The 25,125-nt window shown below is 40.2% G+C and overlaps 1 protein-coding gene across 4 annotated transcripts in view; it reads right to left on the reverse strand.

The window, feature by feature from the left end:
• Positions 1-25,125, reverse strand: part of LOC131530907 (gastrula zinc finger protein XlCGF57.1-like) — a 36,416-nt gene that overhangs the window by 8,301 nt on the left and 2,990 nt on the right. For 2 of the 4 annotated variants that reach the window (XM_058761420.1, XM_058761421.1), the window contains exons 2-3: positions 19,838-19,966; positions 84-5,797 (exon numbers count right to left, since the gene is read on the reverse strand). In XM_058761420.1, coding sequence (XP_058617403.1) covers positions 3,531-5,797; positions 19,838-19,892 — 2,322 coding nt within the window. In that variant the 5' untranslated portion in view covers positions 19,893-19,966 and the 3' untranslated portion in view covers positions 84-3,530. Of the gene's footprint in view, positions 1-83; positions 5,798-19,837; positions 19,967-25,125 lie in introns of those variants that run through there. The other 2 variants (XR_009268544.1, XM_058761422.1) reach the window with 1 other exon arrangement.

The raw sequence follows: 25,125 nt of genomic DNA on the forward strand, positions 1-25,125 counted from the left end.
TTGTCACAAAATAAGAATATGTGAATAACTCAATTTTGACAAAAAAAAATGTCAGATAGAACCTTATAATTCCAAGGGGACGAAATAAGAGATGAACAAATACATGATACCCATCTTTACAGTAAACCAAGTAAATATATACCGTCCAGCAGCGTCTAAGTTTGATCATCTACAATGATAGCAATAAAGTAACTATGATTAACTTATTGTTTTGTTTGACAGAAACTAGCAATGATCATAAAGTCTGTTAAAACTGAACAGCACAATATCTTAGATGATATTGTTTTATCTTGGTTTTAGTGTTTCAGACTTCCTGTACTTCAAATGCTCAGCCATCATGATTAAAGCATATAATATTAATACTGACTTTACCTTTTGAATGAATGAATGATGTCTGAATGAATGAATAACAAAATAAACAAACAAACTGAAGATGATATGGCCACTTTAATATTCACAACAACAGTAACAAAATCAGGATGAATGAGAGTCAGTCAAATACAGTGAAATGTAATAAATTTACTGCTAAATTTCAACGTTAGAGTTTGTTGCCCATATGAAAGCTATACTAACAAGTTATTTCCAGTGATTTGATGCTTGATGTATTATTTTATCATCATTTTATTTATCTTTTTCTTTATTTTTTAAAAATACAGAATGACCAGGAGCCACTTCATGCACAGACACACTGTACTCGCTCAGTCTCAAAGTAATACCCGCCGTGGCCTTTGATCAGTCAAAAATGTCTATTATTTGAAGATAAAAGGTTATCTAAAGGTTGATGTGCAGCCAGAATGTGTTGCAGTTAGTCTTGCATGTTTCATACCTACTGTATCAGGGAAACAGGAGAATAAAATAAGAACAAAGTTCAAAAAAAAAAAAAAAAAAAAAAAAAACTTTCCACGCAAAGAACATGAGGCTTCTCCATGGTATGAACTTTCAGGTGCATCTTCAGGAAATCGACGCAAACAATTTTTTTACCCCATTGATCACAGTAAAAATCTTTTTCTCTATGTAAACTAAAAGCACTTACACATATGAAATTCTTCCTGCACTGATTACACGGGAAAGGAATATTAAGTTTAAGATTTTATTTGTATGTGAACCTGTTTTCAAGATGAAATCAGGAGAACGCGTTTTATTTAGTCTACTTTAGAAACAAAATACTTGCAGTCTGTGAGCAAATGTGAAAAGACAAATGTGAAGGGAAAAACAAAAAAAGAGCCATGACGTAATAAAGTCGAAAAATGCTATGTGCTCCCTCAATACTTTGTACATAAGAAATGTGTTACGATACATTGAGGAAATGATCCATACCTACCTCTCAAATGGACCATTGACACTATCTACGATCTCAAATAGGAGTGTCAATGGTCGATTTGAGAGATAGGTGGCGGTAATGCACTTAAGTCTGCGATCCGCCGTAAAGCAAGAAGATAACGCGTCACATGCCGGCTGTTGTGAACACGCTCAGGACAGTTGGACAGTGCGGTGGATCAGAGGTAAAAAAAAAAAACTATATAAATACTGTTCAGTTTCTTGCACAGACTGATCGTTTCGTGAACTATTTTTGGGTGAACTATCCCTTTAATTGTCTTCTGAACATCCACTGGGAGACCGAGAGGTCACGGCCAATCGCCCTTGATTGGGCACACCCATAGCTTCCAAATCTCAGGCCGAGGGTGCCAGATCCTGCCCTGAAGTTGAGACAGCAGGGCTTCCCTGATTGGAATCTCCCAAGGGGTGTGCTCTAGAAACGAGACTAGTTTTGAAAACCACATCTGGGATGGCCAGAATGGGGGCTATCAACAGGAGGCTAACTCTGCACTCCCTCACCCTGCACAAGACCGCTGGAATCAACTTGATTGACGGAAATGTGTTAAGCCTCAGATCAGGCCATGGGTGAGCAAAAACATCTATCTCCAGAGGTGCCAGGTGAAATAGGGAGAACCAAAGGGGACATTTGGTCGATTCCTGTGACTCGACGTGTTCTACCTCTGCCCTGCTGAAAAGATCCCAGATCTGAGCCACCATCTAGCAATTCAGCATCCAGTCCCCCGACCTGAGTTTCTTCCTCGAAAGGAAATCCGCTGCAAGGTTCAAAGCCCCGGGGACATGAACCGATTTCTGAAACTCCATGCCTGTCCAGGGTGCGTAACCGTGACCTTGTAACCTTGGCAGATTATGTGAGACACTACTGCCATGTTTTCCATTCTAATGATCACGTGACAACCTGTCAGAATTGGGAGGAAATGCACCAGGGCCAAGAAGATGGTAAAGTTTCTCTCTTGGCACATAAGCAGCCTAGAGATGTGAGCCATCTAGACACGACAAGCTGGTCTGCCCTCGAAGATGGCAAACAATGCCCATCTTGGCCCCTTGCTGAAGAAAGAGAGGGTCCTGCCATGTCGAGAGGGCATAAAAGCAATTGCACATCACTTTTTGTATGCAGAGAGTTAACCATGAAACAGGCAAACGGCTTTGAACTTCATCCACCACAGTAATGGCCTTATATGAAGCAGCCCCAGAGGCAGCACAGGAGAGGCAGATGGCATGAGACCCAGGAGTGAGTGACGTGCTCACCGAAATGTGACGACCTATCTTTAAGCGGGCCAAACAAGTTGATACCGGAAATCTGAGCAGGAGCCAAACGGGCCTGCATCAGAACAGAATCGAGTTGGACCCCCAAGAAAATGGTCCACTTAGAAGGGGTGAGAACACTCTTCTGAGCATTCAACTTGAGGCCAAGAGATTGAAGGTGGTGATGAAGAAAGTCTCTGTGATGAATCACCAATTCCCTGAAATGGGCCAAGATGAATCAATCGTCCATGTAATAGAGCACACTGATGCCATGGAGCCTCAATGGGTGTGTAAGAGTTTGTTTTTTTGCATATTCTCACCTCTCGCAATTGGTGGATGTCATTTTACTGGACTGTTTTTGGGGCAGACTGGACAACGACATCAGCCAACAATATGTGGAGTTGGCCCAACAGCTTTGTGGATCAGTAGGACAGGTAGAGGAGGAACCACTCCCTAAACTTTCCCCCACAGAGCTTGGTCCAGCACGGACTCATGGTCCAGCACAGACTCACAGCCATCATGGATACCACTGGATCCGTCCCAACATGGACAAGACTAGTATCCACTGTAAAGAATCCTTAGACTATGCTCTCAAGCCCGTAAACCTCAGTGTTCTCAAGATTGCCGGCCACAGTACTCACAAGGGGATCTAAATAATGGTAGCTTGTAGATGAATATTTTAGCTTCCTATGCGTGAAATGCACTTTTGTTTTTTGTGTTTCAGTTCTAAGCAAAGTTGATGTAATGATGACTTCTGAGAATGAAAGAATACCTAAAGAGAATAATAATTCAATTTACATTTTCAAATATAGAAGTTATTTACTTGTTTTATTTATTAGTTAGAATGGATATAACTCAACATTTTAACAAACTGAATAATCAATAAAAGCTACTGATCAATCTGTGAAATATTCAAAGATTAGTTGATTAATCATTCTATTCATCTCTGATTAATCGATATTAACGATCACACCTGGAAGTACAGGATCAGTACTTGAACTACTTACTATAATTTCAGACATGCAGACATGTAATTTATGACAGATTAGAGAAGATAATTGAGTGAATCTCTTCCCACATGAATGGCAGTGATGTGGCTTCTCTCCAGTGTGGATCCTCTCATGTATTTGTAGATGTGTTGACCGTTTGAATCTCTTGTCACAGTGTGAACACTTGTAAGGCGTTTCTGTAGTGTGAACTGTCTGGAGCTGTTTCAATTCACTATCAGCAAAAAAAGTCTTCCCACACTCAGAGCAAATATGATCCTTCACGTCGCTGTCTTTTTTCTGGTGATAGTTTAAAGCAGCCACCTCACTAAAACTCTTTCCACATAAAGAACACACATGGTGCTTTTCCTTTGTATGAACTTTCAGGTGATTCTTCAGTGCACCTGTCGTAAAAAAATGTTTACCACACTGGTCACAGTCATATTGTCTTTTTCTAGAATGAGTACGCAGATGAACTTTAAAAACACTTGATTTTGTGAAACTCTTCCCAAACTGATAAGATGTGTGCAGCTTTTCACCAGTGTGGATTTTCTTGTGTTTGTTAAAGTTTCCTTTTTGTGCAAAACTCCTCCCACACTGATCACATGTATACGGCTTCTCTCCATTGTGGATCCTCTCATGTATTTTCATATATTTTGACCTTTTGAATCTCTTGTCACAGTGTGAACACTTGTAAGGTGTTTCTGTAGTGTGGATCCTCATGTGATCATTGAGGGTTTCTTTCAATGTGAAACTCTTCCCACACTGATCACATATGTGTGGCCTCTCTCCAGTGTGGCTTTTCCTGTGTTTGAAAAGGCTTCCTTTTTGTGTGAAACTCTTCCCACAGTGATCACATATGTGTGGCCTCTCTCCAGTGTGAATATTCATGTGTTCTTTAAGGTTTCCTTTTTCTAAGAAACCCTTCCCGCACTGATCACATGTGTGTAGCTTCTCTCCAGTGTGGATTCTCATGTGTTTGTTAAGGTTTCCTTTTTGTCCGAAATTCTTGCCACAGTGTTCACATGTGTGTAACTTCTCTCCAGTGTGAATAATCATGTGTTGATTAAGCATTTCTTTTAGTCTGAAACTCTTCCCACATTGATCACATGTGTACGGCTTCTCTCCAGTGTGGATCCTCTCATGTATTTGCAGATATTCTGACCTTTTGAATCTTTTGTCACAGTGTGAACACTTGTAAGGTGTTTCTGTAGTGTGAACTGTCTTGTGCACTTTCAGTGCACCATATGTAAAAAAAGTCTTCCCACACTCAGAGCAAGCATGATCCTTCACACCGCTGTGTCTTTTCTGGTGTATCTTTAATGCAACCATCTGACTAAAACTCTTTCCACATAAATAACATATGTAAGGCTTCTCCTTTGTATTAACTTTCAGGTGGTCCTTCAGGAAATCTGCCCTACATTTTTTTCTACTGCTTTGGTCACAGTTTTCTAGTCTTTCTCTAGAATGAGTAAGCAGATGTTTTTTAAAACCACCATATTTTCTGAAACTCTTCCCACACTGATCACATGTGTGCGGCTTCTCTCCAGTGTGGATCCGCATGTGTTCGTTAAGGGGTTGCTTAAGTCTGAAACTTCTCCCACACTGATCACATGTGTGCGGCTTCTCTCCAGTGTGGATCCTCATGTGTACATTAAGGGCTCCTTTTTGTGTGAAACTCTTCCCACACTGATCACATGTGTACGGCTTCTCTCCAGTGTGGGTTTTTAGGTGTGCATCAAGGTATTCTTTTTGTGAGAAACTCTTCCCACACCGATCACATGTGTACGGCTTCTCTCCAGTGTGGATCCTCATGTGTTTGTTAAGAGTATTTTTTAGTCTGAAGCTCTTCCCACATTGACCACATGTGTACGGCTTCTTCCCGGCATGGATACTCATGTGTTTTTTAAGGATTACCTTTAATCTGAAGCTCTTTCCACACTGACCACATGTGTATGGCTTCTCCCCACTGTGTATATTCATGTGTTTTGTAAGGTTTCCTTTTATTGTGAAAGTCTTTTCACACTGATCACATGTGTACAGCTTCCCTTCAAGATGACATTTTATGTGAATATCAGGATTTTGCTTGCATGAGAGACTCTTTTCACACTGAGGCCGTATTTTGTTTATTCTTTTCAATGAGGATCTCCAGGATATCTCTTCAGTTTTGACTTGATGGTTCTTCCCCTCTTCAATCAGTTCTTCAATCTTGTTGTTCTGTTCTATAAGGTCTAAAATCAAAGTAAAACATTTTAGTGAAAAAAAAAGTTTTCAGAAAAATTTTAAAAGAAAAAAAATATTAAGGAAAAGATGTTAAACTTGAGAAAACAGTAGAAAGTAAACATTTTGATGCATTACATTTATTTCCAATTATTGTTTTAAAAACATTATAGGCACAGGTTTTATAGTGAAAACTATTACTAAATATTTGATTAATTATATTTTACATTTTCAAAATTTTCAAAATATGGTTGCAAAAATTGTGAACCAGATATAGATAAATATAAAAATGAAACTGTTCAGATTATATTTATTTATTCGGACCTCGTGATGTTTACAATCAGTATGAATGTTTCTCAAACCACCTTTCATTTGTTGAGAAAAAAAAAAAAAAAAAAAGGAAAGGAAAACTATATTGGTTACTAATGTAACTGGTTTCCTGACATAACAGGATTAAGACAACTTTACTGTAATTAGGACCAAACTCGAGGCAAGACATGTCCACTGAAGGAGCCTGCCAGTTGCTCACTCGCTGGACTAAAGCCAAAGCCAAGAGGAGGGCAGTCAGAGACCGAAGGTAGGTCATTTTGACCAGCTCAGTACCATGGACAAACTCCAGGATGGAACAGATTGAAAGACTGTACTGTATATTGGTAAGCCACCCTCACAAATGTGAATCTCAAGAATGGTCTGTGATGGGGGCTATTTGAATATAAAATTACGCATCTTTCAGGTCCGCCAATAAAACCAATTCCCTGGGAGGATTTGCAAGAAGATTTGCTTCAAGTATAGCACTCTGAATAGCTGCTTTATCAGGGTGCATTTCAGATGTCTGAGGGGCCTGAGGCTGCCATCCTTCTTTGGAATCAAGTAGAGACCGTAAAATCCGCTGGACGCAAATAGCATATGCTGTTCTGTGTCAGCTTCATCACAAGGATGTGCTGTTTTCGTTCAAATCAAAGCGTAGAAAACATATCCGTGTGGTGCGGCTGACACAGAACAGCATATGCAGTTTGCATCCAGTGGATATTCTCTAAAATGGCGCTACACTGGCGCAGAGATGAATTGTTGAATAAAATCGTCATTTTTATTTTCTTTGCGTACAAAAATAATTTTCGTCGCTTCCTAATGGCCAGATTGAACCACTGATTGCAGATAGACTATTTTGATTATGCTTTTCACACTTTTCTGGGCCTTGACAGTATTATTTACTTGGCAGTTAATGGAACAGTCACAAACCTCATCCAAAATATCTTAAATTGTGTTACGAAGACGAACAAAGCTTTTACGGGTTGGGGGTAAGTGATTAGTAACAATTTTCATTTTGGGGTGGAGTAACCCTTTAAAGAGAGTGCTCCTAATCTCAGTTTATTACCTGTATAAAAGACACCTGTCCACAGAAGCAAGCAACCAATCAATCAGATTCCAAACTCTCCACCATGGCCAAGACGAAAGAGCTGTCCAAGGATGTCTGGGACAAGATTGTAGACCTACAAAAGGCTGGAATGGGCTACAAGACCATCGCCAAGCAGCTTGGTGAGAAGGTGACAACAGTTGGTGCGATTATTCGCAAATTGAAGAAACACAAAATAAATGTCAATCTCCATCGGTCTGGAATCAGCCCAGAACTACACGGGAGGATCTTGTTAATGATCTCAAGGCAGCTGGGACCATAGTCACCAAGAAAACAATGGGTAACACTACGCCGTGAAGGACTGAAATCCTGCAGCGTCCGCAAGGTCCACCTGCTTAAGAAAGCACATGTACAGGCCCGTCTGAAGTTTCCCAAAGAACATCTGAATTATTCAGAGGAGAACTGGGTGAAAGTGTTGTGGTCCGATGAAACCAAAATCGAGCTCTTTGACATCAACTCGCCGTGTTTGGAGGAGGAGGAATGCTGCCTATGACCCCAAGAACACCATCCTCACAGTCAAACATGGAGGTGGAAATATTATGCTTGGGGGGGTGTTTTTCTGCTAAGGGGACAGGACAACTGCATCGCATCAAAGTGACGATGGACGGGGCTATGTACCATCAGGGCCAGGGCATTGAAGCCAGCCAGGGCATTGAAAATTGGTCGTGGATGGGTATTCCAGCATGACAATGACCCAAAGCACACGGGCAAGGCAAGAAAGGAGTGGATCAAGAAGCAAATCAAAGGAATAGTTCACTCAAAAATGAAAATGTTATGTTTATCTGCTTACCCCAAGGGCATCCCAAGATGTAGGTGACTTTGTTTCTTCAGTAGAACACAAACGCAGATTTTTTTTAACTCAAACCGTTGCAGTCTGTCAGTCATATAATGTCAGTCAATGGTACTCGCGGCTTGAGAGAAAAAAAAACATATGCGGACAAAACCAAATTAAACCCTGCGGCTCGTGAGGTATAAAGACACAAAATGATCGGTCTGTGCAAGAAACTGAACAGTATTTATATCTTTTTTTTTTACCGGGCGGCGGAACAGAGGTAAAAAATGATATAAATACTGTTCAGTTTCTTGCACAGACCGATCATTTCATGTCTTTAGACCTCAATGTATCATCACGAGCCGCAGGGTTTAATTTGGTTTTGTCCGCATATGTTTTTTTTTCTCTCAAGCCGCAAGTACCATTGACTGATTTTATATGACTGACAGACTGCAACGGTTTGAGTTAAAAATCTTTTTGTGTTCTACTGAAGAAACAAAGTCACCTACATCTTGCCCTTGGGGTAAGCAGATAAACATCAAATTTTCATTTTTGGGTGAACTATTCCTTTAAGGTCCTGGAGTGGCCTAGCCAGTCTCCAGACCTTAATCCCATAGAATATCTGTGGAGGGAGCTGAAGGTTCGAGTTGCAAAACGTCAGCCTTGAAACCTTAATAGGCCCTTTCGCACCGCAGGAGCCTTTTCATAGTACCCGAACTAATTGTGGAACTACCCACTTTTTGGCGTGTTCGCACCGGGGGAACTAGGAACTGTTTTAGTTCCCGGAACTCCGTTTGGAGGAACTAAATTAGCTTCTACTTCAGAGTAGGGTCTAAAACAGTTCCATAGGAACTATCGTGATGTAAGTGTACGCTGATTGGCTAAACACGTACAAAACGCCTTCACCCGCCATGATTTAAAATGCTGTGCAAACACATACTGTGTAAACGTCGCATCAACTTATGTTTCGCAAGAATGGAGAACAGCGATAGATGGACGGACGCTGAGGTGCAGGCACTTTTGAACATTTTGAACTCCTTTCCGATCTTTCAATCGCTTGACGTATAAGTTACGTTGACATTCTATGTCCATTATTGTGAACCCCGCAAGACACAACAAAAACACAGCTCCGATCACAGCGTCCTCCATCCTCCTGTTGTTAACGTTGTTCTTCTTTGTTTTCATTGTTGAACGCCGCGCACAAATGACATCGCTGTCGACCGGCTTACGTCACTTCCTAGTACCCACTGTCGGTGCGAATGCAACCCTTTAAATAGTTTGTGCAAAATAGTCCCAGTACTTCAGTACTGTACTTTTAGTTCTGGAACTAAAGCAGTGCGAAAGGGGCTAATGACTTGGAGAGGATCTGCAAAGAGGAGTGGGACAAAATCCCTCCTGAGATGTGTGCAAACCTGGTGGCCGACTACAAGAGACGTCTGACCTCCATGACTGCCAACAAGGGTTTTTCCACCAAGTCATGTTTTGCGAAGAAGTCAAATACTTATTTGACTTATTAAAGGGTTACAACACCCCCATGTTGTTCCAAACCCGTAAAATCTTTGTTCGTCTTCGGAACATAAATTAAGATATTTTAGATGAAAAACAGGAGGCTTCTGACTGTCCCATTGACTGCCAAGTAATTCTCACTGTCAAGGCACAGAAAAGTATGAAAAGCATCGTCAGGATAGTCCATCTGCCATCAGTGGTTCAATCTGAATTTAATGATGTGACGAAAATAATTTTTGTACGCAAAGAAAATAAAAATGACTTTTTTCCAACAATTCGTCTCCTCTCCGTCTCTCTACGTCACCGTAGCACCGTTTTAGAGATTATCCACAGAACGCAAACTCCGTACGCTCTTCTGTACCAGCCACAACACAAGGATGCGCTATTTTCATTCAAATCAAAATATAAATACGCAGACTACAGAAGACTGCAATATAACAAAGAGTGAAACATTTAAGGGGTCTGAATACTTTCCGTACTCCACTGTGTGTGTGTGTGTGTGTGTGTGTGTGTGTGTGTGTGTGTGTGTGTGTGTATATATATATATATATATATATATATATATATATATATATATATATATATATATATATATATATATATATATATATATATACACACACACATACATACATGTGTATATATGTATGTATATGTGTGTGTGTGTGTCCGTCGTGCAAAGTTTTATATACATATTTTAAGGCCTCGTGGAAAAGGTATGAACTATCAGATCAGAAATACAGCGGTAAGTGCAGTTAACTTACTATCTGTGTAATGCTTCTGTATGGCTTTGTCATTTTTTTGTCTGAATTAAATCATTTCGTATTAAAATTGATCTTTTAAGGTCTTTTTTTTCCCTCCAAATAAATGTCTGCGACGTGCCAAATCCAATAATAACTTTTTCACGCACTTTTTTCCTCAGGTAACGTTAGCTGCATTAGCTACCCTTAACTTTAAACTACGATATTACTGGTATGTAATATTATTCTTAAATATTGTTACTTAAATGTAATGTTGTCTTAGCTACAGTATGTAAAGTTAGACTTAATCTCTCATGGTGTATGAGGTCCATTTACTCTTCCTCTGTTTTAGTGAATGCTTGTGTTGCATTAATTAGGACACAAGAGGTTTATCCAGGTTAACAGTCAGTTAGAGAGGACATGTAAAGTGTTCTTTATATGTTACTGTTAGAAATAATTTGTATTTGAGATTGATGAATAATAGGCAGATCACTGGACTTCCAGGCTGGCGTACTGTATGGTTTTGCTAGCTTTTAACCCAGTTTTTCATCCTTATTTTACAGAATCTGTTTTGCCTCCCAAACAAATTTGACAAGTGGCGATTCGGAGCAATGGGTCTGCAAGCATCCCAGAAATCTTGAAGGAGTTCACCAGGCCTCTAGAAAAAACTTGGCATGGTAAGAAATAATTTTGATTTTATGGTTTTGTTTACAGAAATTTGAAATGGTTAAATTGTTAGTGGGGTTGTGCAGATAGATGATAGTATAGTGTATTGACGATAGTCAGAGATATCGGTGAGAGCTGATGCCTTTATCGATAGTCAAGGCGATATTACAGGAGCTGACCCACATCTTTAAAATTTGAGCACATTGTTTTCTGTGAGTGTACACAGCAGCAGCACCTCTGCCAGAACGTCACTAACATCTACATATTCCTAATAAATTACATTATGTTTGTCTCAGGAAGTCATTAATGTAGGCTGACTAAGTCACACTTCAGTCATGCCATTGTCACATGGTCTACCTGTGTCATTTGTTTCTGATCCAATCTATTTAAATCCAATCCAATCTGATCCAAGCTATTTAAAGGAATGAAGACATTTTCACAGGAAAAGTGTTTCAATGTGTCATTTTGATTGTGAGATCAGTTTCACAGTTTGCACTGTATTACTCTTATGGTTTAGATGCTAAAAGGGAGAGTGCTTTCAAAGTCCATTCTGCTTCCCCAATCAATATACAAGACCGGAGGAAAGGTCTTCAGACCCACAACCACAGAATCCTAGAAATCATTAATTTGATGTACAACCTGTACATTTGTACTTTTTCTACTCTATACACAGTACTATGCAAAAGTTTTAGGCCACTAGAATTTTGACCAGTTAAAAAATGGTTTCAAGTCAGTTATTTCTATCTTTTGCTGTAGTGTGTCAGTAGGAAATATGCATTTACATTTCCAAACTTTTATTTTGCCATTCATTGTAATAATCCAGTGAATGTCTAACAACAGCCAGTGTTCCACACAGAGATCTGATCTGATCATCATCCAGTCTGTCTGGAATGACATGAAGTAACTGAGACAGACTAAATCCAGAAGAACTGTGGCAACGTCTCCAAGATGCTTCAAGAAACCTACCTGCAAAGCTACAGTACTGTTAAAAGTTTTTGGCACTTGTGAAAAAAATGCTGTAAAATGAGGATGCTATCAAAAATAATGTCATAAATAGATTTCCTTTGTCAATTAACTAAATTAAATCAACATTTGGTGTGAGCATCCTTTGCATTTAAAGCAGCTTTTGCCCTCTGTGCACTTGTGCATAGTTTTTCAGGAAGCTTTGCAAGTATGTTTCTTGAAGCATTTTGGAGACGCTGCCACAGTTCTTCTGGATTTAGTCTGTCACAGTTTGTTCTGTTTCTTCATGTCATTCCAGACAGACTGATGATGATCAGATCAAATCTCTGTGTGCAGCACTGGCTGTTTGTGCAAACAAAAATCTCACTGGATTATTATTAATGGCAAAATGAATGTTTGGAAATGTAAACTGACATTTACTACAAACACATTACAGTAAAAGATTGAAAAGATAAAATACTAGATGCCTAAAACTTTTGCACAGTACTGTGTGTGTGTGTATTATATATATATATATATATATATATATATATATATACACACACACACACACACACATATTACATACATATATACACCCCATATGTTGCTTGGATGAAATTTAGGTAGGCAACCGAGAGGTGCCAGTAAGCAGAAATAAACCTAAATCAGTAACACAATAAATATTTTGTTTGAGCAACCTTTACCAGACCCAGTTCACAGGAAAACCCTGATGGTTTGGGTGATTTCCATAAAATACACTTAAACGTGATTCATTTAAGTCAACTTAAATGTTACAACTTGTAAAAATGTAAGTTATGTTGCAAGACTAAGTGTCGTGTAATTAACAGGTGGGGACCAACATGGTGATGCATTCCTGCACATTTTGTGCCTTGGTGACGAGACGACATCCCACACCTTCGCCACTGTTTCGGAACATGCCATTGAAACGGGCTTGTTGCTTGAGGCCGTTTATCTTTTTCCAAGTCCTTTTTTGTGCTTGATGTTAGCTACACTAACATCTTCCTTTCTGGGAATTTCTCCAGCATGCAGTATATCATATTGATGGACATGAGTCTTCATGTGTGAAGTGAAGTGTCACATGTATTGTCTGTTGTAAGTCTCTTTGTTTGGCTTAGTTTTAAATGGCACAATGTTTGGACTGATTCTCATGTGGCAATAATCAATTTCATAGTGCAATGTTGACAAAGAATAGGAATCTACAGTACCTGGTTTACAAAGTTTTGTGTTTCAAAGAAACTGACCTACAAAAACCATAGTTTTATTTGTGTTTTTAGGGTTTGGATGCAATGTGTAAAAGTAGAACCTATTCAAAAAATTTTGAAAAATTTGAAAACTCATTAAATTGATATTTACAGTGGCATTTTGTGTGTTGTGTAATTGTATTACAGAAAAATAATAGTCTTGCATTCCTTTGTGATTGTTACTTATTATTACTGGTAATATTGTTAAATATAAAGGTAGCAAGGCAATGAGACAACAAATAACCCAATGTTTAGGTAATGTTTAACCCAGCAACATAGTTAACCTTACCCACTGGTTAGGTCAAATAACAACCCACCATTCTGGGTCAAATGGTTAAACCCAGCACTTGGGTCAAAACAACCCAGCGCGTGTTCTGTCCCATAGATACCCAGCAGCTGGGTGAAGGTTGGGTTATTTTTTAATCCAGCATTTTTAGAGTGTAGGGAATCCCCTTGCTGTAGAGAAAGAGACACACCCAGTATATGGCCCCATGTGAGGTCACTCAGCCCCGTTCATTCAGCCCAGCACTGTTTCTTCATCTTAGACTCCTGAGAGTAAGACAACAGTAGAACACAAGGGGAGGAGGAGTTGCTTTTACTTAGAAAAACTGGGCTGTGAACAATAAGCGATCGACCTCGATGAGCATGGCTCATGCAAGCAACGTGCTCATAGTCCTCATCTGATGGATGCATGTACCACACTTGTGGTGCAGCACTTTGAAACAACACTGCCGAAAATGCCATTTTAGATTGAAATATGCTATTTTAGCCTCAGCCACAGTGCTGTTAGCACCATTAACCCACTGCTGAGGCTTTTCCACAGTGAGCAGAAAGGCTTCCTTTTTTCATTTTCTTCAGTGTCAATGAGAAGATGATCTTTGCACTGAAGGAGAAAAATTGATGATATGGGCTTTCAGGGTGACTTGAGAGGTTTTCCTACCATAGGAACCTTTTCATAGTTCCTAAAACTATTGGCAGAAGTACACGCTTTTAAGTGCGTTCATGCCACAGGAACTAGGAACGATTTTAGTTCTAGGAACTCCGTTTGGGGGAACTAAATTAGCTCCTACTTCAGAGTAGGGTCTAACCAAGCACTATAGGAGCTACCACTTTTTGCTCTTTCAATCATGGAGATGGAATGTAAACACACAATTTACATTCCATCTCCGTTAACACAAAACCCATGACACACTACAAACAGAGCTCCGATCACGGTGTCCTCAAACTAGGAATCGATAAGAATCAGAATCGATAAGCAGAATTGGAATCAATAAAATTCAAACTATACCCAACCCTAGCTATCAGCCACTTCGGAGTTGCTACTGCCTTTGCGAAAGCAACCAGGAAAATGGCCCGGTGGGAAAATAAGTTCTCTAGGAACCCTGTTGACGATACGAAAGTCCGCATATTTAGGCTTTTTAAAAAAATATATATAGGATTTGTTTTTGGCTAGGCTGAAACGCCATTTGTCTGTGCAGGTGCACAGATATGAACAAATCAGGCTTCAGTATTCAGACAAAACAGTTTGCCCATTGTGTTAGCAACTAATGAAATCTGATTGAACCATACTGAATAGGAACTGAGTTTTAGGTAGGGCTGCAAGATAAATCGCAATAAAATCACAATTGATATTAGGCAAAAGCTGCAATATTCTTTCGAGTATCTTGTCACTGAACCACAGTTCTGTGATCAGTAGTAAATCTCCATCCGAAAGCCAGAGGGCGCTCTCGTGCAGAAAATCCAAATACGCAGACTACAGAAGACATTTATAAATATATAAATACCTACAGAAGATTTAACTGCTTTCATTGATTCAACGCGACTAATAAACACTCTACTACGGCAATATATGGTTCATCTGAGTTCTTCTTATATTTTTCCTTATAATAAAGTATATAATAATGCAATGCCTTTATCACTGCTTAAAATACTATGAAATATGTTCCGTGCCTTATTGTGTAAGAAGCCATATCATCTCACAGAAGGATTTATTTCAAACACTTGACTGACGTTATGAAGTGAGTTTGGAGTAAAAACATGTTATTAAATGTGGTATTTTTGTCGGCGCCGTTGCGCTTCAGGCGTCGTGAGTTTGAGTCCTGGCTCACAGACCATTCCTGATCCCGTATCCACCGCTCTCTCTCCCACTTCGCTTCCTGTCAACTTTGATCTTTCCCATCACAATTAAAAGACCAAAACTCCAAAAATAAATCTTAAAAAAAATACATTTGTATTTTCACGTGCTTTCAGAAGGACTAGCATTTACTACACAGAGTAATCATTGTCCTGAGTGCGGTGTCAGTCAAATAATGGATGCACTGTTTTCATTCAAATCAAAGCGTAAACAAACGTAGAAGACGTATCCTTGTGGCACAGCTGACACAGAAGAGTGTACGCTGCTTGCATCCAGATGTTCTCCAAAATGGCGCTACGCTGAACCAGAGGAAACAAATTGTTGAATAAAACCGTTGTTTTGTTTTCTTTGCGCAGAAAGTGTTCTTGTTGCTTCATTAAATTCAGATTGAACCACTGATTACAGATGGACTATTCTAACGATGCTTTTCATACTTTTCTGGGCCTTGACAGTGTTATTTACTTGGCAGACAATGGGACAGCCACAAGCCTCCCGGATTTCATTCAAAATATCTTAAATTGTGTTCCAAAGACGAACAAAGATTTTACGGGTTTGGAACAACATGGGGGTAAATGATTAAAGACAAAATTTTCATTTTGGGGTGGAGTAACCCTTTTAACCGGAAAAAATGCAAAATAAATTAACAAAAACATTTTTTTTTTAAACCTTGGGTTCCTAAACATTAGACACTCGCACCCAAAGCAGTTATTGAAAATGAAATGATCTCAGATAATAGTTTTGATGTATTCTGCTTGACTGAAACACTCGTACCCAAAGCAATTATTGTAAATGAAATGATCACAGATAATAGTTTTGATGTACTCTGCTTGACTGAAATCGGTCTCAAACCAAATTACTATATTGGTCTAAATGAGTCTACTCCAAGCTACTGTTATAAGCATGAGCCCCATTGGATTGGTCGTGGTGGCGGCGTTGCAGCAATACGCAGTGATATTTTAAATGTTACTCAGAAAACAGGATACAGGTTTAACTAATTTGAAATTACTTCTACTTAATGTTACACTGTCAGATATGCAAAAGAAATCTCTCCTATCTCTTGCTCTGGCTACTGAGTATCGACCGAGAGGGCCATATACAGATTTCCTAAAAGAATTTGCAGATTTCCTCTCAGACCTATTGGTTAATGTTGATAAAGTGCTAATTGCCGGAAACTTTAACATTCACGTTGATACAAATGATGCATTAGAACTTGCGTTTAGAGATTTAATAAACTCTTTTGGAGTCAAGCAAAAGGACACCGGGCTCACTCATCTAGATTTAATTATATCGCATGGAATTGATCTTATAGGTACTGTACCTCAAAGTGATAATGTTACGGATCACTACCTCGTATGGTGCATGCTGTGTATTACTGATATTAAATATATGGCTGCACATTCTCGTCTTGGTAGAACTATTGTTCCAACGACCAAAGATAGACTCACAAACAACCTGCCTGATTTATCTCAACTGTTCTGCATACCCATAAAGACACACGAACTAGACGAGATAACTAGCAATATGGGCACTATCTTCTCTAATACATTAGAAGCTGTTGCCCCCATCAAATTAAAAAAGGTTAGAGAAAAACATACTGCACCATGGTTCAACAGTTATACCCATTCTCTCAAGAAACTCAATCTTGAGCGCAAACAGAGAAAAACTTCAACGTTTTTAGAATTGCGTGGAAAAACAGTATGTCCATCAATAGACAGGCTCTAAAAGCTGGCAGAGCCAAGCATATCCATAAACTCATAGAAAACAATCCAAGGTTTTTATTTAGCACAGTGGCTAAATTAACAAATAATCAGACGTCACCTGAACTAAATACTCCCTCACCGTTCAATAGTAATGACTTTATGACCTTCTTCACTGATAAAATAGATAGCATCAGAAATACAATAACAAATGTAGAATCTACAGCGTTCTGTAATTCGGTTTCATTTGCTACACCAAATGAAAAATTGCAGTACTTTACAACTATAGGACAAGAAGTGCTAAAACTTATCATTGCATCTAAACCAACAATGCGTTTATTAGATCCCTTACTCACTAAATTACTGAAAGAGTTGTTACCTGTAGCAAAAGAACCGCTTCTCAATATTATTAACTCATCGTTATCTTTAGGTCACGTCCCAAAACCTTTCAAGCTAGCGCTTAAGCCTCTTATGAAAAAACCACAACTAGATCCTAGTGAACTGGCAAATTACAGACCCATTTCAAATCCTCTGTTTATGTCTAAAATTTAGAAGAAGTTGTGTCAGCTCAATTGTGCTTCTTCCTGCAGGAACTTTACCCAGGAACTAGGGACTTTGGGCCGGTACTCCGTGTGTTTCCACCGCAGGATCCAGGATCTAAATAAAGTTCCGGGTACAAATTTGCCCCCCAGAAAGTCCCTGCTCGTGAGGTAGTAGTTTTTCCAAAGGTCCGGAACTTTCGGGGGCGGGACGTGGGCGCTGAGCATGCTGATTGGTTGAGTTCACGCAGCACTGAATTTTAACCACCATATTCTGTTATTGCGTCATGAAATGCAGTTTTAAAAGTATTTCAGGCGAGAATGTAGTTTTATATACAAATCTGCGGTTTATTTATAAAGACAGTGCCTATTTGAAAATGTGCTTCGCCGATTTCGGAGACATGAGCTCCACACGATCGCCGAGACACTCAATCCCACTGAAGCCCCTTTCACACTGCACGGTGGTCCCGGAAAATTGCCGGAGTGCCTTCTGTGTGAACGCAAACACGTCCCGGGATTGATTCCGGGATCGATCCCGGACTGGGCACCTAGTAACATTGCCGGGTTCAGTGTCGTAGTGATGACGCACGTTATCGTGTGACTGTTTTACCGGGTGTTTTGAAGGCAGATCAACGTTCGCGACGAAAAAAAAATGTGCAAACTGTAATGAAGCAGAAATCAGGGAGCTCCCCACTATCCGCGCTGAAGCTGAGATCGTTTGCCAGCTTTAGTGAAACGGTACCCGTCATATCGTAATGTCACATGTCTTAACGACATCTTTACGGGATGTGTGAACACACACACAGATTCTGGAAAATCACTGGCAGTGTGAATTAACCAAAATCAAACGATCTCAGAACAAGTCACGGAACACATTATCAGTGTATTTTCCGGAATCTCTGTGTGAAAGGGGCTTGAGAGGAGCATAACCTCGGCTAGTCCTTCTGACATTTGCCGCTGGCTCTGATGTCTCTGTACTATAGTAGTATAATTCGCTGGTATAGTGATATAATTCACTTTGAGCTGAGAGCTGTCCCATTGTGTCGACTCCGGTGCAGGGGAAGACAAGATGTCTCCGATTAAGAGATCAAGGTGTTTTGTTGTTGGATGTAATAATGAATATAACAGCCGTCATTAACACCCGACATCTGAGCCGCTGAAGACGCAGAGGATTAACGTTACTTTTGTTTTGAAGGGAATGCGCTGATCCCCGGTCTGCCTAAATGAGCAGAGCTCATTAGCATTTAAAACAACATGTACTAAAATGGCTTGCTAAAAACAGAGCTGGTTTTGACATGGTAAAAAAGGTGTTTTTTTACACTACCAATTAGAAATTTTAACCAAAGTGTGTTATAGACTTTTCATTAAGACCCTAAAGAATCATATCAACTTATATCAAATGGGCATCCGATAACCCCTTTAATCTAGAAAAATGTGTGCTATTGAGGTGTTTGTGCAGAGTGTGAAAGCTGAACAGTAACTAGTGCGCTCACTGCATGTTAACTTGGAGGCGCGATGCGATCATTTGCATTTAAGTTAAAAGATTCTGTCTGTTTTGGTCAGAGTAATATATCTTTTGAATCTGTGAAAGGTCTATTTGTGTGCACTCACAATAACAACAAAACATTGTGCTTGTGTACAATAATGAAAACAATCAGGGTGCGCTTTCTGTCATTTAGGTGTCTGAGAACTTGTGAGAGTTAAGAGAAAAGAAAAACGATGAATAAACCAAAACTCTGTGCTTGCCTCAAAGACATCAAAAATATATCCACAGAAATCAAAATGCCTACTTTTAAATGAACCAATTCAAATGGAAAACAAATATTTCAGATTGCGTAATCTGTATGAAATGAGCACATCCACTGTGGAGATGACAAGTCAGTGTCATCGACTTCACTGCAGGCAAAAATACAGAAAACACTACTTTATCAATGAATTATTATGTTAAAGCAGTCTTCTTGCTGTTTTTCCCTAAAGCATTTATAATCATTACTTCTGAGGTGCGCTGTTGCAAGCTTTATGCGTGTGCTTGAATGCTGTTAGCTACAGGCAATGAAATGCTCATTATAGGTTTATTAATATAAACATGCAGTGAGTCAACTAATCACTTCAAATGAACGACTATTAGTTGATCAGAAAAATCTTTCACCACAATCCATCACATTCATCCACGCTGAATAGCTGAGCTCAACTCAATGTAATCATCAAAACAATGAACCACTGAAACATGTAACTTCATGTATTTTAATGTACTGCAGATTTAACCGTTACTTCACAGCTTTTATGATTTTTCTAACTTATTAGAAAAATATTTCTAATCTGATGAACTGCTTGGAGTTTTATAACCTTATTGAAGAATCAAGAATATACACCAACCTATTTGTTGTTCAGTATCTTCCTGTTTTATTCTGCTGGGTTCTGGATCAGTCATGTTTTCGACTTTTTCATAAACTGTTGTGGGAGGAGCTGAACTGTAGGTGAATTGCTGTGGTTGAAGGAGCAGATCTGCCAAAATCAAAAATAAATCAGTTATCAACTTGATGCTTTCATTAATTCACACATATAAATCATGTTGTTGTGTTTATCCTGGTATCAATATCTAAAATTATTTACTTTACTGTTTAGACGGCCAAAATATTCACATTGGGGATCTCACTGGGGTTTATATGCTTGCCAGCTCATATAAATGTGCTCTGCTCCTATTCTCGGGACTCAGGACATTTAAATTCCCATGGTATCTGCACGTCTAATCTATCTCACCCACAAACATCTTCAGGGAATAAGCACAATAAGAATGTAACTTCTAAAATCAGACTCTATGTACAAGTGCATCTCTATAAATTAGAATGTTGTGGAAAAGTTCAGTTATTTCAGTAATTCAACTCAAATTGTGAAACTCATGTATTAAATAATTTCAGTGCACACAGACTGAAGTAGTTTTAGTCTTTGGTTCTTTTAATTGTGATGATTTTGGCTCACATTTAACAAAAACCCAGCAATTCACTATCTCAACAAATTAGAATATGGCGACATGCCAATCAGCTAATCAACTCAAAACACCTGCAGAGGTTTCCTGAGCCTTCAAAATGGTCCCTCAGTTTGGTTCACTAGGCTACACAATCATGGGAAAGACTGCTGTTCTGACAGTTGTCCAGAAGGCAATCACTGACACCTTTCACAAGGAGGGTAAGCCACAAACATTCATTGCCAAAGAAGCTGGCTGTTCACAGAGTGCTGTATCCAAGCATGTTAACAGAAAGTGGGAGAAGGCGATTAGTCACCAGAAGAGACTGACGGCAGTGCGTAAGTGTTTTAATACTCATTCTTAGCTCTGTTGTTTAAATTAATTCCTTGTTGCTAGGAAAGAATAGTTCGTTTCCTACCTATTTCTATTCTGCTTTTTCGTTGTGGTTTATATTTTTGATTGCACTTATTGATCATTATAATAACTGCCCTTTAGCTTAAACTCCTTTCCTGCACTTAAGTGCAGTGTTAGTTTCGATTTGAGCCATTGCCCTGCGATTGGCTGGTGGTTGTGCTAATTAAAAGCGACCACAGCGACTGTAAAACTATTTAAACTGTTCGGGCACTGTTAGACCCCGGAGAAGGCGATTAGTCACCAGAAGAGACAGACGGCAGTGCGTAAGTGTTTTAATACTCATTCTTAGCTCTGTTGTTTAAATTAATTCCTTGTTGCTAGGAAAGAATAGTTCGTTTCCTACCTATTTCTATTCTGCTTTTTCGTTGTGGTTTATATTTTTGATTGCACTTATTGATCATTATAATAACTGCCCTTTAGCTTAAACTCCTTTCCTGCACTTAAGTGCGAAGTGTTAGTTTCGATTTGAGCCATTGCCCTGCGATTGGCTGGTGGTTGTGCTAATTAAAAGCGACCACAGCGACTGTAAAACTATTTAAACTGTTCGGCACTGTTAGACCCCGGAGAAGGCGATTAGTCACCAGAAGAGACAGACGGCAGTGCGTAAGTGTTTTAATACTCATTCTTAGCTCTGTTGTTTAAATTAATTCCTTGTTGCTAGGAAAGAATAGTTCGTTTCCTACCTATTTCTATTCTGCTTTTTCGTTGTGGTTTATATTTTTGATTGCACTTATTGATCATTATAATAACTGCCCTTTAGCTTAAACTCCTTTCCTGCACTTAAGTGCAAGTGTTAGTTTCGATTTGAGCCATTGCCCTGCGATTGGCTGGTGGTTGTGCTAATTAAAAGCGACCACAGCTTTTTCACTCTAGACTGTGTATTTGTTTGAGGTGTGTGCGCTGACGCCGAAGCGTCTGCGGAAGCGTTCAGCCGTCGTGTGAAGACCGAGGAGTGTAAAGACCTGCGACTTTTTCCTGTGCGACTTGAACCGAGCAACGACACCGAGCCACACACTTAAGTATCTTTTTCCTTCCTCACTCTGCTCTCCTATCCTCTTTCCTTCTACCTCTATCATGTGTCTCCAAAACATTCCGGTTCTCTCTCAGCCACGCTCTAACATCACCGCAGACGGCAACGTAATACTGCTAACCCACGCCCTATCTCTACATCTTCCACTACACCTCTGGCTTTCTCTGTGGGTCTCTGAATTGTCAGTCAGCCGTCAACAAAGCTGACTTCATTTCTGCCTTTTCTTTAAAATCCACTCTCAGCATCTTGGGCTTGACTGAGACCTGGATTCGTCCAGAAGACTCAGCAACCCCAGCTGCTCTCTCTACTAATTTCTCTTTCTCTCATACTTGGCGTCAAGTTGGTCGGGTGGGGTACTGGCCTGCTCGTTTCACACAATTGGAAATACTCAACCCACTCTACCCTTTGCAATTACAACTCATTTGAATGTCATGCCATTACTGTATCAGCTCCGATAAAACTCCAGATTGTGGTAATCTACCGTCCCCTGGACAAATTCTAGCCACCTTCCTAGAGGAGCTGGACGGGTTGTTGTCCTCTTTGTGGAGGATGGCATTCCACTCTTAGTCTTTGGTGATTTCAACATTCACCTAGACAAGCCTTATGCTACAGACTTCCACTCGCTACTAGCTTCATTTGATCTCAATCGCCTTACCACTACTAGCACGCACAAATCAGGCAACCAACTTGATTTAATTTACACGCAATTGTACTGCAGATAACATTCTGGTACAACCGCTACATATCTCGGACCATTTCTTCATTACATTTACACTACATTTTGCTACCGTGTGCCACCAACCCCCTACCGGTTACTTTTAGACGAAACCTCGCTCCCTTTCTCCTTCCCATCTTTCCTCTGTAGTATCCTCCTCTCTTCCCTCACCTACCCATTTCTCATCTCTGGATGTAAACGCAGCTACTGAAACTTTATGCTCTACCTTAACTTCTTGTCTAGACGACATTTGTCCTCTCTCCTCTAGGTCAGCACGGACTGCCCCTTCTAACCCCTGGTTATCTGATGTTCTTCGTGAACATCGGACTAAACTCAGAGCGGCAGAGAGAAAATGGCACAAATCAAACAACCCGTCGGACCTGAGTAGGTATCAGTCTCTGCTCTCATCTTTCTCTGCTGATGTCCACACTGCCAAATCCTCACATTTCCACAACAAGATCAACAGCGCTCCAGACATGCGTAATCTCTTCAGAACATTTAATTCTCTCCTCTGTCCCCCTCCACCACCTCCCACCACTTCTATTACAGCTGATGACTTTGCTACTTTTTACAGACAAAACTAGATCGATCAGTAATCAGTTCTCATCTCCACGCACACAGGACCCCCAACCAACCACTTCCACTGCTAAACCTCCCATTTTCTCCTTCTGTCCCCTGACGGAGGCTGAAGTATCCAAACTTCTCCTCTCCAACCATCCTACAACATGTCCTCTTGACCCAATCCCTCGCACCTTCTGCAAGCAATCTCTCCCACGCCTTACCGACACTCACACACATCATCAACACATCCCTCCTCACAGGCATCTTCCCCACTGCGTTCAAGCAGGCTCGGGTAACCCCACTGCTCAAAAAACCTACATTAAACACTTCTCTTATAGAAAACTATAGACCTGTCTCTCTCCTTCCATTCATAGCGAAAACACTTGAACGTGTTGTCTTCAACCAGGTCTCATTGTTTCTTTCACAGAACAACAAACTGGACGCTAAACAGTCAGGTTTCAGGAGTGGCCATTCAACTGAGACTGCGCTTCTCTCGGTCACTGAAGCCCTGCGAATTGCAAAAGCCCATTCCAAATCATCAGTCCTCATTCTGCTGGATCTATCTGCCGCGTTTGACACTGTCAATCATCAGATACTCCTCTCCACTCTCTCATCACTGGGCATCGCTGGAATTCCACTTCGCTGGTTTGAATCCTATCTCACTGGTAGGTCTTTCAGGGTGGCCTGGGGAGGGGAGGTATCCAAAGCACATACACTGGTCACTGGGGTTCCTCAGGGATCGGTTCTTGGACCCTCCTCTTCTCCACATACACTACATCACTGGGTCCCATCATACAGGCACATGGATTCTCCTACCACTGCTATGCTGATGACACACAGCTCTATCTCTCTTTTCAACCAGATGATCCAACGGTAGCTGCAAGGATCTCAGGTTGCCTGTCAGACATCTCGGCATGGATGAAAGAACATCACCTCCAGCTCAACCTGGCAAAGACTGAGCTTCTTGTCTTTCCTGCCGCTCCAACTCTACAGCATGACATCACGATCCAGTTAGGTTCATCAACAATTACCCCATCAACTTCGGTCAGAAATCTTGGTGTAATCTTTGATGACCAGCTGACCTTCAAAGACCACATTGCAAAGACTGCTCGATCTTGCAGGTTTGCACTACACAACATCAGAAAGATCAGGCCCTTTCTGACGGAGCATGCTGCACAACTTCTTGTCCAGGCCCTTGTCATTTCTAGGCTGGACTACTGCAATGCTCTTCTGGCTGGACTTCCATCAAACACAGTCAAACCTCTACAAATGATTCAGAATGCGGCGGCACGACTGGTCTTCAAGGAACCCAAAAGAGCCCATGTTACACCTCTCTTTATCTCATTGCATTGGCTACCAATCGCAGCTCGCATCAAGTTCAAGACACTGATGCTTGCTCATAGAACAACCACAGGCTCAGCACCCGCCTACATGCACTCACTATTAAGAATCTACATCCCTCCAGAAGTCTGAGATCTGCTAGTGAGCGGCGCCTCGTGGTACCATCACAAAGAGGCTCAAAATCACTCTCCAGAACATTCTCGCTCACCATTCCTGGCTGGTGGAATGATCTTCCCACCCATATTCGGAGTACTGGATCCCTGTCAATCTTCAAGCAACAGCTGAAAACTCATCTCTTTCGACACTACTTGACTTCAACCTACACATAAAAAAAAAAAAAAAAAAAAAATCTTTCTCCTTACTTATTCCTTCCCTTGCTAGCTTGTACTTATTTAAACAATGCCTGAGACTTGGTGTTACAAGCACTTCCTTTGTCGAATTGCCTCTTCAAGATGAATCGCTTCATGTGTTCCCCAAATTGTAAGTCGCTTTGGATAAAAGCGTCTGCAAAATGACTAAATGTAAAATGTAAATGTAAGTTGAGTGGAAGGAAAAAGTGTGGAAGAAAAAGATGCACAACCAACCGAGAGAACCGCAGCCTTATGAGGATTGTCAAGCAAAATCGATTCAAGAATTTG

The sequence above is a fragment of the Onychostoma macrolepis genome, chromosome 22 (genome assembly GCF_012432095.1).
Source record: "Onychostoma macrolepis isolate SWU-2019 chromosome 22, ASM1243209v1, whole genome shotgun sequence".
Lineage (NCBI taxonomy): Eukaryota > Metazoa > Chordata > Actinopteri > Cypriniformes > Cyprinidae > Onychostoma > Onychostoma macrolepis.